Source organism: Melanotaenia boesemani, chromosome 8 (assembly GCF_017639745.1).
Source record: "Melanotaenia boesemani isolate fMelBoe1 chromosome 8, fMelBoe1.pri, whole genome shotgun sequence".
NCBI classification, from domain to species: Eukaryota; Metazoa; Chordata; class Actinopteri; order Atheriniformes; family Melanotaeniidae; genus Melanotaenia; species Melanotaenia boesemani.
The window spans coordinates 17,827,932-17,843,623 of record NC_055689.1 but is presented as its reverse complement, the minus strand read 5'-3'; the positions used below and the strand labels follow the sequence as shown (position 1 = coordinate 17,843,623).

The 15,692-nt window shown below is 38.6% G+C and overlaps 2 protein-coding genes across 3 annotated transcripts; both read left to right on the top strand.

Annotated features, from left to right (window-relative positions):
• The first annotated feature begins 2,087 nt into the window (after positions 1-2,087).
• Positions 2,088-7,970, top strand: LOC121644662 (espin-like protein). Of its 2 annotated transcripts, XM_041992756.1 has the most exons (5): positions 2,088-2,218; positions 3,832-3,964; positions 4,139-4,257; positions 5,848-6,027; positions 6,149-7,970. In XM_041992756.1, the coding sequence occupies exons 1-5, from the start codon at positions 2,204-2,206 to the stop codon at positions 7,766-7,768; spliced, it is 2,067 nt and encodes a 688-aa protein (XP_041848690.1). In that variant the 5' UTR covers positions 2,088-2,203; the 3' UTR covers positions 7,769-7,970. The 2 variants fall into 2 exon arrangements, with proteins under 2 accessions (XP_041848690.1, XP_041848689.1); XM_041992755.1 differs by lacking the exon at positions 2,088-2,218 and having other exon boundaries at positions 3,735-3,964.
• An 809-nt stretch (positions 7,971-8,779) lies between these two features.
• rab6bb (RAB6B, member RAS oncogene family b) lies at positions 8,780-15,630 on the top strand. The gene is made up of 8 exons (XM_041993367.1): positions 8,780-8,962; positions 10,927-10,985; positions 11,328-11,381; positions 11,808-11,913; positions 12,043-12,154; positions 12,294-12,387; positions 14,105-14,171; positions 14,552-15,630. Exons 1-8 carry the CDS (start codon positions 8,893-8,895, stop codon positions 14,614-14,616), a joined length of 627 nt encoding a protein of 208 aa, XP_041849301.1. The 5' UTR covers positions 8,780-8,892; the 3' UTR covers positions 14,617-15,630.
• Positions 15,631-15,692: the final 62 nt, after the last annotated feature.

The following is a 15,692-nucleotide window of genomic DNA, read 5'->3' as shown; positions in this document are numbered from 1 at the left end:
TTTGACAGATGTTTGACTGTGTTCTCATATACAGACATCATTGTCTGAAATGTCTGAAATGACTTCTGACAAAATAATTAACTTTGTTGCCCAATGTATTAAGCACACAATTGTGGTAAAGAACACAGAATGGACAGTAAAAAATTGTAGGAAGTGATGGTGTTCTTGTCAAAGTGTGCTTACAGTATTACCAGCAGAGTATCAGTTGGACAACTGAGATCATGAAATTTACTTTAAATAATTGGGGATAATTGCATCCATTTCATTGGTTAATGAGTGTATTTTTATTGTTCTTGCTTGGTCAGATGAACCATGTGTTTACTTTAATACATTTTCAATTGTGAATAAGTGAAATAATACTTGCTCTTTGAGCTCTCCGTTTTGTTCTCTTTTTTCAAATGCAGGTTAAAATAAGACTTTAGTAGTTCTGGTTATGAGAGCAGCTGCACATGAATTGTTTTGCACATGAATGAGAGCAGTTGCACATGAATTTTAACACTTTAATAAATAAAGGTAGTAATCACATTGTTAAATCTATTTTAGCCCTAAGCATGATTTAATTCTTAACTTAAATATTGCTAGTACCTAAAGCCAACCAGTGAGTAAATTTTCATCATAGCTTATTTTGTTTACATGTAAACAAAGCATTCAATGGTCTTACTGTAAAAAAAGGTATTCTACTCTTCATGAAGATAATTTGGTTTGTAAACCAAAACTTGAAGATGACATTTGCTCCAATGTGGAAATGCTCATTTGAGTTGTTCTTCTCTTCTTCTGCTTGTATTTTTATTATTTAAACATGAACAAACTAGCCATGGTAGTTTAGATTTGGGGACTTGTTAAACTAGAGGAATAAGTTTGCAGTAGAGGTTACCATAGCAATAGAAAACCCTTGTTGGCAGCAGGAAGTAGCAGTCAGTCAGTTTGCATATAATGTTATTGCCATCTTTTACCTTCATCACATACATCTAAGCACACATGTCCAGTACTATACAGTATTTCGCCTCTCACTTACTGTACATTCACAGTGCTTTCAACCTATACTTCCAGGTCCAGGTCATCCTATCCCACCCCTTTAATTATGCAAACTAAGAAGGCCCCCTGTCTGAAGTTTGGGTCCAGGTGATGCTGCTACTTAGTTTTCTGTTTATTGGCTTCTACTGTGTGAAGAGTGTACATCAGTCTCAGAACATTCTGCTTCTTTTCATTGTTTAATTGAATTATTTTCTTTTTCATTTTTGAAACCCGCCATCGTTTTTTTTTTGCCATTACTGGACTGTCAAGATTATATTGTGAGTATAAAATAAATTTCAGTTATCACTATAGTTATTGCCCACATAATTATTTCTGAGTGAAATGGGATTATTAAAAACCTTTTAAGTTTTGAGTTATTTTCTATGTGATGCTTTATATACATGAAGAATACTCATTTTAGACATACAGATTGACCTTGTCATTGTTATATAAATGATTTTTTAACAGATTATTCTAATAATCTTTATTTAACTGGAAGTCTCTCACTTATCTCCTTAAAGATAACAATAACCCTGCATTACAAAGAGCTGCCAGTAAAGTGTAGTTTAGTGTAGTTTATTTTTTTAAGTGTAAGAAGAATGAAGAAGTTTCTGTTGGTAAGAACAGTAAAAACACCAGTTACCTGTCAAATCAAGTGGACTATAAAATAACAGTGACTAGTTACAAAATGATGCATTTTAAGAAAATCTTCACAGTTACAACTAAGATAGCCTCTACTTCTTATGCTGTGCTGTTGCATAGGAGAAAATTAACTATTGTCCCCTTAGTGGGCAGACAATTGAGTGTCATGAAGCTCTTGAAAATATGCTTTAATTCCGGCTGGTTATCTGAATCATGTCTGCAAACTCTAACATGCTTTCGCTTGCAGTCTGGGGGGGGTAATGTACATTCTCTGGGGTTCAATTCCAGCACTTCTTATTTTAGCTTCAAATCTTACAAGCTGCTGTCTGTGTCGTCATATATAAAACTGTGTGTGTGCATGTGCACCATTAGGAGTCTCAGCCTCTTAGCAGATTGCTTTAGAGTCATTTACTGCTGTGTGATCTGTTTCACATTTCTGCCCCAGTGGGGTCCTCTTGTTTGTTTTATCAGTCTCACATTTTGTTAATTTTATTTTCAGAAAGAGGAGCTCCTCCTTCACTGAAACAGTGTGAAAAGCAGCATCAACATGGAGAACAACAAGGTGACCAGTTATCAGTATACAGGAACTAAAATAAAATGCCTACCTCAGAGCAGTAGTACAGAAGTAAGGAAAATGATGTTCAGAGCAGACAGGGTGGCTTGCTCAACACAAGCCTGCCTGCTATAGTTACTAAATGCATCGAGTTGTAAAAATTGCAGCAAATATGACATTAAAAGAAAAAGTGTACTGCAGAATCTGAGTAATGCTAAGCAAGTATATTTGTATAGCACAATTCAATTACAGGTGATTCAAAGTCCTTTACAGAATACAAGAAGCATAATTTAACATTAAAAACAAAAGAAAAAAAAAAGAAAAGGACAATTAATGAGAAGATGGTGGGTTATAAATATGTTAACAAAAATATGTCATAAATTCATTAATTCATGAGAATCAGCACCTCCAAATCTGAAACCATGGTCCTCAGCCAGAAAAGGGTGGAGTGCTTTCTCCGGGTCGGGAATGAGGTCCTGCCCCAAGTGGAGGAGTTCAAGTATCACGGGGTCTTGTTCATGAGTGGGGGAAGGATGGAGCGGGAGATCAACAGGCGGATCGGTGTTGAGTCTGCAGTGATGCGGACTCTGCATCAGTCGGTTGTGGTGAAGAAGAAGCTGAGCCAAAAGGCAAAGCTCTTGGTTTACCCGTCGATCTACGTTCATACCCTCACCTATGGTCACGAGCTGTGGGTAGTGACTGAAGGAATGAGCTCGTGAATACAAGCGGCCGAAATGAGTTTTCTCCGCAGGGTGGCCGGGCTCTCCCTTAGAGATAGGGTGAGAAGCTCTGTGATCCGGGAGGGGCTCAGAGTAGAGTTGCTGCTCTTCCGCATTGAGAGGAGCCAGATGAGGTGGCTCGGGCATCTGGTCAAGATGCTTCCTGGATGCCTCCCTGGTGAGGCACGTCCCACTGAGAGGAGGCCCCGGGGAAGACCCAGGACACGCTGGAACGACTACATCTCTTGGCTGACCTGGGAACGCCTCGGGATCCCCCTGGACAAGCTGGTTAATGTGGATGGGGAGAGTGAAGTCTGGGTTTCCCAGCTTAGGAAGCTGCCACCATGACCTGACCCCAGATAAGCTGCAGAAAATGGATGGATGGAAGTTCATTCAATTCATTCATTATCTATACTGCTTTGTCCATTAAGGGTCATGGGGAAGCTGGAGCCTAACCCAGCATTTAGCAGGTGAGGGGCAGGGTACACCCTGGACAGGTCACCAGTCCATCGCAGTTATAAATATGTTAACAAAAATTCCAACAACTGACAATACAAAACAAGAACAGTATTTGTTACATTAAGCAACTCCCAGTGTAACTGAAGCATCCATCCATCCATCATCCATCCATCATTGGCTTTACCTGCGTATTCCAATGCAGGGTTGCAGGCGGTTGGCAGCCTATCCCAACTGCTACTGGGAGAACAGGGCAGGGTGCAGCCTGGAAAGGTTGCAAGTCCATCACATGGCCTCTAGTCAATAAAGCAATGTTTTAAAAAAAAGAAGAAGAAAAAAAAGAGGTTGTATTATCTTTTTCAAATAAAAGTCATACGTGCTTTTGATTTTGGTGGGCTGGTCTATATGGCATTGCTCATCCCTGCCATATGTGTGTGTCCCCAGCAGCCAGTGAAGGAAGTGCTTCCCTTGCCTCGCCACCCCACCTCCATTCCTGTAACCTCCTCCTCTATGATCCTTGCCACCACCTCAAAGAAACAATCCACAAGCTCCATCCAGCATGTACAGGTGGCTTCCTCAGGTGAGCAGGCCGAGGTTATGCAGCTGACACTTAACCAACACTGACCTCAGTATTTAGAAATACTGTGCACAAAATATACATTAACATGCAAAATTTATATTAATCAAATAGAAAAAATGTTGTGTTTGACCTTTTACCTTTGGTGTATTTTTTTTTTTACTGTTTGGTTTTCAGTGGTGACATCGCTCAATCACCTGAGGCCTCCAGAGAGGGACCTCACACCGATGTCTCACATAAAGGCTATTAGGTCACTGAGGCATGCTGGCCTCACTGCAGTCTTCACTGGGCAAACTGTGAGTTGGATTGCACACCCTTTAAAGTCAAGCATTAAATCACACAAAGTTTAAAATACATTTAAAAGATGACTTGTACATTCCAGGATTAATATGGAATATTTCAAACCCAATGCCCACGAAAAAGACTCATTTTGGCCATTGTGGTACTGAGAAAAAACAAAACAAAACAAACAAACAAACAAACAAACAAAAAAACAAACAAACAAAAAAAATCTCAACAGTATTACTAGCTGTCATAGCTAGGAACATTAACTGCTAAGCTGTGGTTTTTACAAACAGACAATTGGGCATCAAATCCTAATTGGTGGGACAATGCTAGAACCCATATTTTATTTAATATACAAATCTTTTAATTTACCCGACATTCAACCACGATAGTCCCCATGAGATAAAAGAATCTTCCAGGGATGTCTTCTGTCTGGACACATGAAAAATAGTTTGACATAAAAACTTATTTAAAACTTTTAGTGCCATGTAAAATGTTACAGGGGGTAAAAGAGAACAGGGAAATACTATAAATAAATTACATTTCTCCTTCAGTTAGACACTATTTAAAACAGTAATAGGTTTCTTCCAGGGATGCTTAAAATGTAAAGGCAAATGTCTGTTAGCTGACAGTAAGTTACAAGATCTTTCTATGCATAACATGTGTGGCATTAGAATACGTAATAACATTAAAGCTAACAGATCCTCATCAAATGCAAACTAAAGAAAGTCCAGAAAAAATATTAGACCATCTGAAAGACCTGATACTGGTAGTGAAACCAAATTTAGAAACAAGTTGGGAAACTAATAAATAAGGCTGTTACGATTTGATCACAAGTATGGGATCGAGCTGCATATCATGCCTTGTTTTAGATGATCAGTATCAGAGTCTGAGTTTACCTAACTCTTTGATTTCTCTTGTTTTAAGTTGGCTGGGACAGCAGCAGATGTAGGGTGATTAGCATGTGGCTAATTAGCATATCAATACAGAGATGTGTTCACTGCTAACCCTGACCTCATGACACAAAACCTGCATTCAAAATTATAATGGAAGAGTTACCATCTGATAATATATGCATTTCAAAGTTTTATGTCAGTTTTTTTTATTTCATTGAAATTTTGCATTCCACTTTGCAATATTGTTAATAGCTACTGTATCTTTAAAAAGCATTTAATTTATATAAAATGATATTTGTTTACTTTCTTTACAAAATATATGATGTATAGTTTGTAATGAGAATGCAAGTATTGTACTGAGAATTAGTATTGGTCGATACTCAATCCTAAACGACTCTGATGAGATTAATATCAGTGGCAAAAATAAAATCTTGATTAGGACATCCCTAATTACAACTAATACAACACATCAAATTCTGAAATTTAGATTTTTGTTTTATTTTTAAATAATATTTGCTCATTTTAATTTGATGGAAGCACACTGCTTTGAAATAATTAAACATATTTCTTATGTTATAAAAAGCCAAATTTGTGTGTGTGGTCTGGAGACAGATGCATTTTATGACAATATTTTCATCCAAGCAAATGTAATTCCACAAAAAGGTCAACAGTGTCATTCTGACTTAAATTATTGATTGCTAACAGCGACTTGACAGCGAGGAAGTGCTGGAGGAGTTACCAATCGTCGATGTGATCCTGGCTGACATTGACTCCCTGGTACCCACTCACGATGAAAGAGGTCGCCCTATAGCAGAATGGAAACGACAGGTGATGGTCCGGCAGCTGCAGGTCAGGCTTCAGGATGAGGAGGAGCAGAGGAGACAGGTACTCCTCATCTGTGCCTTGAAACTCTGTGCAAAAGAGTCTCAAAGCACCTCAAAGCTGAACTATTAAACAAAATAACCTCTTAATCTTTTTAGCTGATATCTTTTTGTGTTACTAACAGGATATGATGAATGGCTATGTGCCAGTGGATGGTTGGAAGTATTCCCAGACTCACAATGCTGTTTTGGGGCCCTTTGGTGAGCTCTTAACAGAGGAGGACCTGGTTTATCTCCAGCAGCAGATTGAGTCTGTTTCACTGCAGAAACGCTGCCAGGCCTATGAGCTAGAGCTCACCAGACTGACTGAAGAGCTAAGAGCAATTTTACCTGATCCTATAGTCAACATTTCCCTCAACAAGGAGGTCCTACAACAGATGGACTCTGAGGACCAAATGCGCCTGGCTTTGCCTGTTTGGTGCAGCCGTGTCTCAGAGATTGTTCGGAGTATGTCTCTGCTGGTGGCTAATCTGACTCAAGCATCGGAAAAAGAGGGTGAGTGGAGGATGGTGGAAGGTATGGTGGAGGGAATGAAGGGCTTGCAGGAAATTAGAGATGCTACTGGAATTGATTTAGACCAGGGATTGATGCAACAGGGCCAAGAGATAACACAGAAGCCTACAGAGACATCCAGTGGATGTAGGATACCACACATTGGGATGGCATCTGCCTTCAGCCATCGTTTGGAGAGCAACAGCTACAGCAGAGCAAGAAGGGAGAGGGTGGAGAGGGAGATCCAAGAGTCTGGGGTCTCAGTAAGAAATCTTAGGTCCAACTTTGAGAGTCAGATTGGTGGAATTTATCCCTTTGCTGGTGTTATACAAGGAAGACAAGGATTGATGAGCCAGTATGAAGATGGACCTTCTGAAGTAAACAGCCATAATGTAAATACAGGCATCAGCCATGATGCTTCTAAAAAATGTGCACCTGTTTTGGAGACTACCAGTTTAAGAAAAGAGCGTATAGTTGTGCTGTTTCTGAGCCACTGGAAGAAGTCTGCTTATGCTATTTCAGTGAGGGCAGCAAGGCAAAGACAGGGACAGCTGGCAGCAACAGGGAGAGTGGCAACAGCACAGTCACAACAGAAAATCACCTCCCTGTTTCAGTTCTGCCAACAACGAGGTGCTGTGGACAAAATGCTGAACTCCTGGATGAATAAACTGGAACTCCGAGATGCTCAGAAGTCCTGTTTGTCTACCTCATCTGTCCTCTCACAAAATTCACATCCCCAGGTGACCTACTCCCCAGAGCAATTCCTGCCAGATGTGGATGGTGTTGCAATGACCCATGATAGCTTGACGCTTGACCTCTTTATGCTGGGTTACTTCCACATTTTAGAGCAAGAGCTGTCACCTGAGGAGAGGAAGATGAGACATCTCCTCTGTTTTGAAGTTTTTGACCATGTTGGCTGCTTCCCCTGGGAGAAGGTTCGAGATTTCCACAAGGCTGTTCTCCAGGAAATCAAGTCGGGGAGGCGACAGTGGAGTGACGGCTTTGAAGACCTCAAAGCTAGCTTCTTTGGTGAATCAAGACCATGTTGCTGTCCATTATCACCATCGTCGTTATCACCGCTGCCAGGTTCCAAATCTGTGCCTAAGGTTGTTGTTCAAAGTGCCACTCCAGACGAGAGTGGCAGCGACACAGACTTCTCCTGTTTCAGCAACGAAGAAATTTGTAAATACATAGATCGCAGTTTTGCTTTTTGGAAAGAGAAGGAGGCAGAGCTTTTTGACTTTGAACATTAAGGGTAAATATAATCATTTTGGACAAAATGATACTGATGTTTTTATTTTGAGAAAGAGTTGAATGCAGAATGATACACTGTAAAGGATGCATTATCGTTGTATGTTATTGTAAAAAAATAAATTATAAAATTGGTTAAATTGCCTAAGATGCAAGCACAAAATCTCTGAGATATTTATTGAAAAATGCAGTATGACATTTTTGTTAACTGACAACAGGGCTTTGGAAAATTTAAGATTAGTCATACATGTCTGACTTGATCATGTTTACGTTGCAAGTAAAACAGCTCTATGATATATTTTATGGCTTATTAAAAGGATTTACTATCTTGGGTTTGAAAAGAACTATTAGTGAAGGATGCCACTGAGTCGCATTACATTTGACCTGAAAAATTATTGGAAACAATTGGATTAAGTTTATCCAAAAAGGCAAAGTGTAATTTTCAAGATGATTGAATCCACAGATAGACTGCTATCATCAAACACAAAACTTGAATGAGATGTTTGCATTTTACATCAGCTATGGCTGAAAGCCATTTTTACAATTTACCAGGGAGTGGAAATCACAATTTCTTTGCCTCTGATGTGACAGCTTTTAAAAATGCACCTTTACAGGAATCTCATGAACTTTCAGAAAATTTGATCTTAAGTAGCTGGAAAATGTATCTACACATTTCAGATCAGTTCATTTGATTGCAATGCCACCAAGATTTCTCTAACATTTAAAAGACAATCATAGAGATAACAATGCTGTGAAGCTGTAATCCTCATACTCTTCTGATAATCATTAACCAGAAACATACTTAACTTGGTTTATATTATTGTTATTATTATTATTATTATTATTATTATTATTATTATAGTGTTATTTCTATATATGTTTTATTACTTATACCCCAAAGCATGAACAATTTTGTTTGGTTTTAAGCCAAGAGGCAAGGTGAGAGACTGAAATAGGTGAGGTCGCGCAGGCGCACGAGCTCCCTAAATTGACAGTGGGCTGCTGAGCTGCATTCCCATCATTCTGTGAGTGGAGGAGGATCCCCCTGCGCATCCACAGCGGAGAAAGAGACGCCGAACGATTAGAACATATAAAATAATCCAAGTTGAGCTTTTTTTCTGCCACCATGTCAGCTGGAGGAGATTTGGGGAATCCCCTGAGGAAATTTAAACTTGTATTTTTGGGAGAACAAAGCGGTAAGTCAGTGGTCGGGGAGGTTTGGGTTATCCTCATCAAACATGCGTATTTGCTCAAGGCCATGTATGTAATCTGTGTTGATTTTGAGAGGTTAAAGTGAATCCAGAAGAAGCGCCGGGCTAGTTTTGCTGTATGTGACGCCCATGTTACTTCTCGTACTGAGGCAAAAGGGAATTTGATTAACCGGGGTGGAAAAAAATGAAAGAAAAAATCCGCATACACATAAATTAAACCCCGGAATTGAATATGACCAGAGCGATTGGTCAAATTAAAATGCGTTTTGAATTAATATGATGTCCTTGTGGATTATTTGTCTGTCACAAATGGTCATAGTTCGTATCATAACAGGCGATATGAATGTGGATGTTGTGATGTGCTGCAATGACCGTCAAATATGCTTTATTTTTTTTTTAAATAAAACCTGCTTATTTTTTCTAGCTACATTACTCATTTCTGATATGTCAGATCCGTTATTCTATTATATGAATACGTTTAACATTTCTTCGACCAGTGGGTTTCTTGTTTTTCTTTTAGAGAGGATAACAAACAGTTCCCCATGTGTCAGTTCGGGACACACCCTAGGCTGGCGATGTCTGTAGCATCTCCAAATCACGCAGTCTCCTGTTCGGTGCCATAAATTATCAAATAAAAACATGTTTGACAGATTCACAACATTATACCATGTATTCAATAACCCATCTGTTCGGGGTGGGGATGGTTGTGGTTTGATGTGATGGCACAAATTCAGAAGGAGCAGATCGATAATGGTTTAGCGCTGTAAAGCTGCCTTAATAAGCGTTCGGTTATTAGACATCCAAAGGGATGTGGGGGGAAAAAGCAATATCAAAGCATGGCACCCTCATAATTACGGCTTATATGACAGCAATCTGAGTACTGTGTGAGTCTTACATTGTGCTGCCTCAGTGTGTGTGTGCTGCATGTCTGTGAGATGGCTGTATGTCGACTAACAGCTTCTCTCCGTTTGTGTGGCCTGTACTGCAATGTTGCTGTCCAAGGTGCTGAACCAGGGCCTGCTGTGGCCACTGCCCATCGCGGGCTTCAAACTACTGCTGTCTGCACAGAGGACTCTTCCTGCGGGCAGCAGCCTGTTGGAAAAGTCCTGTGCTCCTTCACTCATGTGGAGGCCCCATATAAAATGGTGCTAAAGATGGTGCTTGGCTTGAGATGTAAATAAAGACGGCTCACCTTGGTCTTCACAGATAACTCCATCCACCTTAAGGATGATCAAACAAGCACATAATTTTACATAATAGGTATTTTCATCCCAGTTCTCTGACAGTATGTTCTCAAGCAAGCAAGACAATCTACTAATATAGTTTATTTAATATGTTTTATTGATGAAAGAATAAAATTTGACATTTAATAGATATTTAGTTGTAAACAAAACTGCTGCAAATTTTCAGGATTCAATTTAACTAATTTTCTTTACCCTGAAAGAATATTTGACATAAAAATCATAGTTGCAGCCCCCAAAACCATAATGAAATGTTAAATTCTTCTTTTATGTCCCTTAAAAGTAAAGAATCTTCAGCATGTTATTTTGTCAAAGCAATACAGCAATTTTTGGTCAATATTTATGCCACTTTTACATGTGTGCAAATATTAATAAGAAAAGCCTAAAAAGTGAATGATTTACTTTGCTAGGATATTTTTTTGGTTGTAAAGATTGGCAAATTTAATGAATTATCACAGATATATTGTTAACTTTTGAGAAGTAGACTTCTTTAGTTTGTCCTTTTTAGTTTGTGGCCTTTAAGTTGATTATTTTTATTTTTAGTATTTATCATTTTGATAGTAATAGTTACAATGGCAGTATTTACTGTTGAGTTTATATTGTTGTTATACCTGGTCACTTTGTCAAGGGAATTTATTTTATTAGTGAATTGTGAAGAGTCTCAATGATCTTAATTAACAAAATTAATATCTGTGTGCTCTATTTCAGTGGGGAAAACATCTCTCATCACTAGATTCATGTATGACAGCTTTGACAACACATATCAGGTGAGACTCAGTGAAGAAATAGAACAATATGTGAATTTGGATTTGATTATTGATAGATCTGGTCAGTACCTGCACTCAAGAATTTAAAGAAAGGTTTTTTTCCTCCAAGTGATCAACAATATTGAGAAAGATTAGCAGCAAAATGATACCGCAAACATTTTCTGGCCCAAAACACCTGAAAAATTGATTTATGTTGCAATCTGTGCTTGAACTTTTGCTTTGTTATTAGCTTTTATTGTAATTTACTTTGATTTAATAACTACCTTTCTCCTGGGAATAGTACATTGTGCAGAGATACATGTAATGTTTATTTTTCCTATCCTGTTCTTCCCTCTCACATAGGCAACCATTGGAATTGACTTCCTATCAAAAACCATGTACCTGGAAGATCGGACAGTAGGACTCCTTTATTAATGTTTTGCATGTAGAAGTACACCTTAGGATGAAATAATACACTTAGGGCTTTGATGTACCAACAGCTTTAAACGCCCCAGTTTCCTCTCCTTTGACTAATCCTTGATTTGATTTGCTTAATTACTGCTCTCTCTTTACACACTAACATGATTATCCCAAGGTTATTTCTAGTAGTAATAGCGTTGGTGCATTGACTTTTTCTTGTCCTAATAAGCCTCACCCATGCATCATCTTTTTCAGCAAGTATTAATGCTGTTTCTAAGTCAGGATATTATCCTCTGCCAGCCTGCACATGAGCTGATACTAGCTTATCCCCTTGGGCAAGGCCATTACATCCTTATAGTCTGTGTGTGGTGTAACAGTTAATGTGAAAGCAGTTACTGAAAATATGTATTTGTGCATATGTAGGTAAGGCTGCAACTGTGGGATACAGCTGGACAGGAGCGTTTCAGGAGCCTTATTCCAAGCTACATAAGGGACTCTACAGTGGCTGTGGTTGTGTATGACATTACAAGTAGGCACTGTTTGTTGTTACATATGTCTATGTGTATAGATATGTTGGTTTTTAACACCACTGAGATGGAAACTAGAGACTGGATAGAAGGTGGAGACTGGATTCAAATAGGTGCTGTGGTCTCCACAGATGTGAATTCATTCCAGCAGACCTGCAAATGGATTGATGATGTCAGGACAGAGAGAGGAGGTGATGTCATCATCATGCTAGTAGGCAACAAGACAGATCTAGAGGAGAAGAGGTAAAAAATTCATATTTAATTGTAACGTTTAGCTACAGTTGGAATCATTTTGTGAGATAAAACATGAAGCTTTTGAAAGCAACATGTCAGTACTGAATGAATCAACCCATGCTTTCAATCTGGCTCAATTTTCCTGCAGGCAAATCACGATTGAAGAAGGAGAGCAGAGAGCCAAAGAGCTGAACGTCATGTTCATCGAGACCAGTGCCAAGACAGGCTGCAATGTCAAACAGGTGATCCCTGCAGTTTCATCATATTTTACAGCATTTTGGGCAACACTTGACAGCATGTTAACTACTGTCTCTTTCCAACATGATCAAGCCAATGACACCTAAATTTTACTATAAGTACATAGAAAAAAACAGAAAAGGTATATTTATAATTTACAACAGTTCTGATAATTATATGAAAGATTTGATCTGCTAAATTTAGTCAGACTGCTATGTTTATTAGCTATTGCTAGCTGCTGCTTTGCCCAGGAGGAATCATCTCGTCTCTGCTGCCCGAGCACGGTATGGAGGTGGAAGCAGGAAAGTTTAGTAACTGTTTCTGCTGGAGTTCTCACCGATAGTGGAGGCAAGAGACCAGAGCAGCTCTGTTAATAAACTGTCACAGAAATGTTGCTTCAGGAGCAAAAAGACCAGACAGAAATACAAGGAAAAGGACTGTTTAGTTGTTGCTGAATGCTCCTGTGGGTGCAGTGTTTAGTTCACCTGGTATAGGAGCCCCCTCCTCCCATACACACACTGTATTCAGTGAAATGAGTTTTTGAATAAAAATATCAATCCAGTTTTAGGATAAACCACAGTACAGAGACAGAACTTTTAAAGATTGTAAATAATCTCAGGTGCAACTTGGACGATAGAAACTTTCAACTCCCTTGTTCTACTGTATCTAAGCACTGCCTTTGATACAGTAGACGACTGCATTTTATTAAACAGCCTCAGAAGTTTCAAGGGCCCCCAGCCACCCATGATCACAATGGCAATGACCCCGTAGTCAGGGCAGGCTGGGCAGTAAAGGTGGAGGACCAACAGGACTTGAGAGAAAAATAAATAAATAAATAAATAAATAAATAAATAAATAAATAAATAAATAAAAACTAAAATAAGAATATATTAAAATCTACATAAAATAATTTATATCAACAATGCACTTGGCTAAAATGGATAAAAAATAGAAACAGAGTAGAAAAAGTTAAATAAATAAGTCACAATTAAACTGAATGAATAAATAATTAAATAAGAACAAATTAGTTTGAAAATACATAACCAAATCAATGGAAACAAGTCAAAAGCTAAGCTTAAAAGGTAGGTATTGAGCCTCTTTAAAAACATCCACAGTATCTGAAGCCATGAGGTTCTCAGACAGGCCGTTCCACAGGAGGGCCCCACAATGGTGAAACGAGGCCTTGCCATAGTTTTTAGTATGAACTTTGGGGATTATTTCCATTTCATCCAAAAGAGAACAGAGATAGCCCAGTATAAAATTATAAATAATAATGTAAATGTAATAATCTAATTTAAATGTACTAACATAGAAATTTAACATTTGAGTCTTTAAACACTTTTTTACAGACTATTTTAACCACAAATCTTTACATTGTGCAGGAGTTTATTGACCCTTTTGTAAAAATGAGCGACCATAATACTTTTATTGTTATTGCTAAAAGAATTTATTCAAGCAGCATTTAAACCTTGAAGATTCATTCTTAACATAAAAATGTTATGGAAATGGAAGAATTAGCCAGCTCCAGCATAGTGGCAATATGAAACAGAGCACCACGCATGTAAAATTACCATTTGTTTACATAAAAACATTTCAACCTACATGATACAGGACTTTTGATACACATTTGTACAGATTTTAACTTTCTGACATCTTTTTATCCCTTTTTTCTGCCACTGCCTCTTCTCTCCACCCTCTCTCCTATTTTCTACCTCATCTTAGCTGTTTCGTCGCGTTGCAGCAGCCCTACCTGGAATGGAAAGCCTGGACGACGCTAATCCCGAAGGCAGTATCCTTTACAGCCTCTGTGACTCACTGTGCTGAGAGCCAAGAAGCCGAGAAATGGGCATCTTGTTTTTAATCTCTTAGTGGCTACTGGCACCAGTGCAAATAGACAGTCCAGCCAATTGTCTACAGAGGCATCAGCCATTTAATCTTTTATGCTTAAGAGGGAAGGAATGCAAAGAGTCGAGCAATATTGGATTCACAAGTACAGCGCCACGTAGTGGCTGTCAGGGAAGTGACAGCTGGAGAGGATGCGTGACGGTAGATGTTTGAAAGTGCAAGAGAATGACTGATGTCTTTGTCTGTGACTTGCTGCATGCTAACATTTTGCTTTACTTTATTTTTGTCAACTGTGTGACTTTTCCCTAACAGGACCCGTCCCAGTGATCGACATCAAGCTGGACAAACCAGCAGAGCCCAGTGTTCCTGAGGGCGGGTGCTCGTGTTAATGCAGAGCTGCATTTGGACAGCTCCCTTCACACCATAGGCTTGTTGTGTTGCTTACTACTGGTTAGCTTCCAGTTGAGTTCTCTAATTGGATATGGGATTATGGGCCTTGTATCTGATTGGACAAATCAAATGTTATCTTTCAGTCTTGTTCAGTTGTAAGATATTGTATACTTTGTCAATATGTAAGTGACTGGAGGAGAAAAAGAGAAGAAACACATGTTGCAATGAAAACCAACAACAACAACAACAACAAAAAAAATCAGTTTGGGGGAAATGAGAATGGAGAAAAACAGGACAACCAATGAAGTTCTTTTCGCTTTTATGTTTTGTATTTTTTTATATATATATAAAAAAAGGGAAAGCACCAAAAATGATGCCTAAACACAGAAGGAGAAAAAGTTGGGGTGGGGGTCAGCCATTTTCCCAAATGGCTGAACATGTCTGAATGTCTGCAGCACGCATGCACGTTGTTCTGATCTTTGATCTTTGACCTTTGACCTGCCTTTCAGGGTCTACACACTCTGGAAGGAGGTTGACCATCTAAGAATGTTTTATAGCATCTCTCTCTATAGCATCTCATGACAAAACATGTGTCATTTGATATTCCCACAAGCGTCAACTTCCAGTAGGTTCACCTAAAAGTAGCTGTGAAAACGTGGCACACACTCTCTCTCTCTATGGGTTTAACTTTTATAAAACAAACAATACTGTGGTTGAAAAAATAAAAAGACAACTTGCTATCACAACTCCTCATTCCTTCAAATAACCCACTCCTTTTCCTTCTTTCCTTCCTAAAACCCACTCTCCTTCCAGTTCCCCATCCCTTCATGTCAGTAATACACATATAACAATCCACTGTAATGCACTGCACTGTATATAATAATGTAACATGTATGTTGTGAACGTCCTTCTGTAGAAGTGGTCCTTGTTCACCCGTATGAATAATGTAATAATGTTTAATGATTAATAAATTACAGATTAAAGGGCTTCACTCTCCTAACCATCAACATTCACCTTGCAGCAAGATGGTCTACTCTTTCTCTATTTCATCCTAGATTTTATGTCTATTATACCG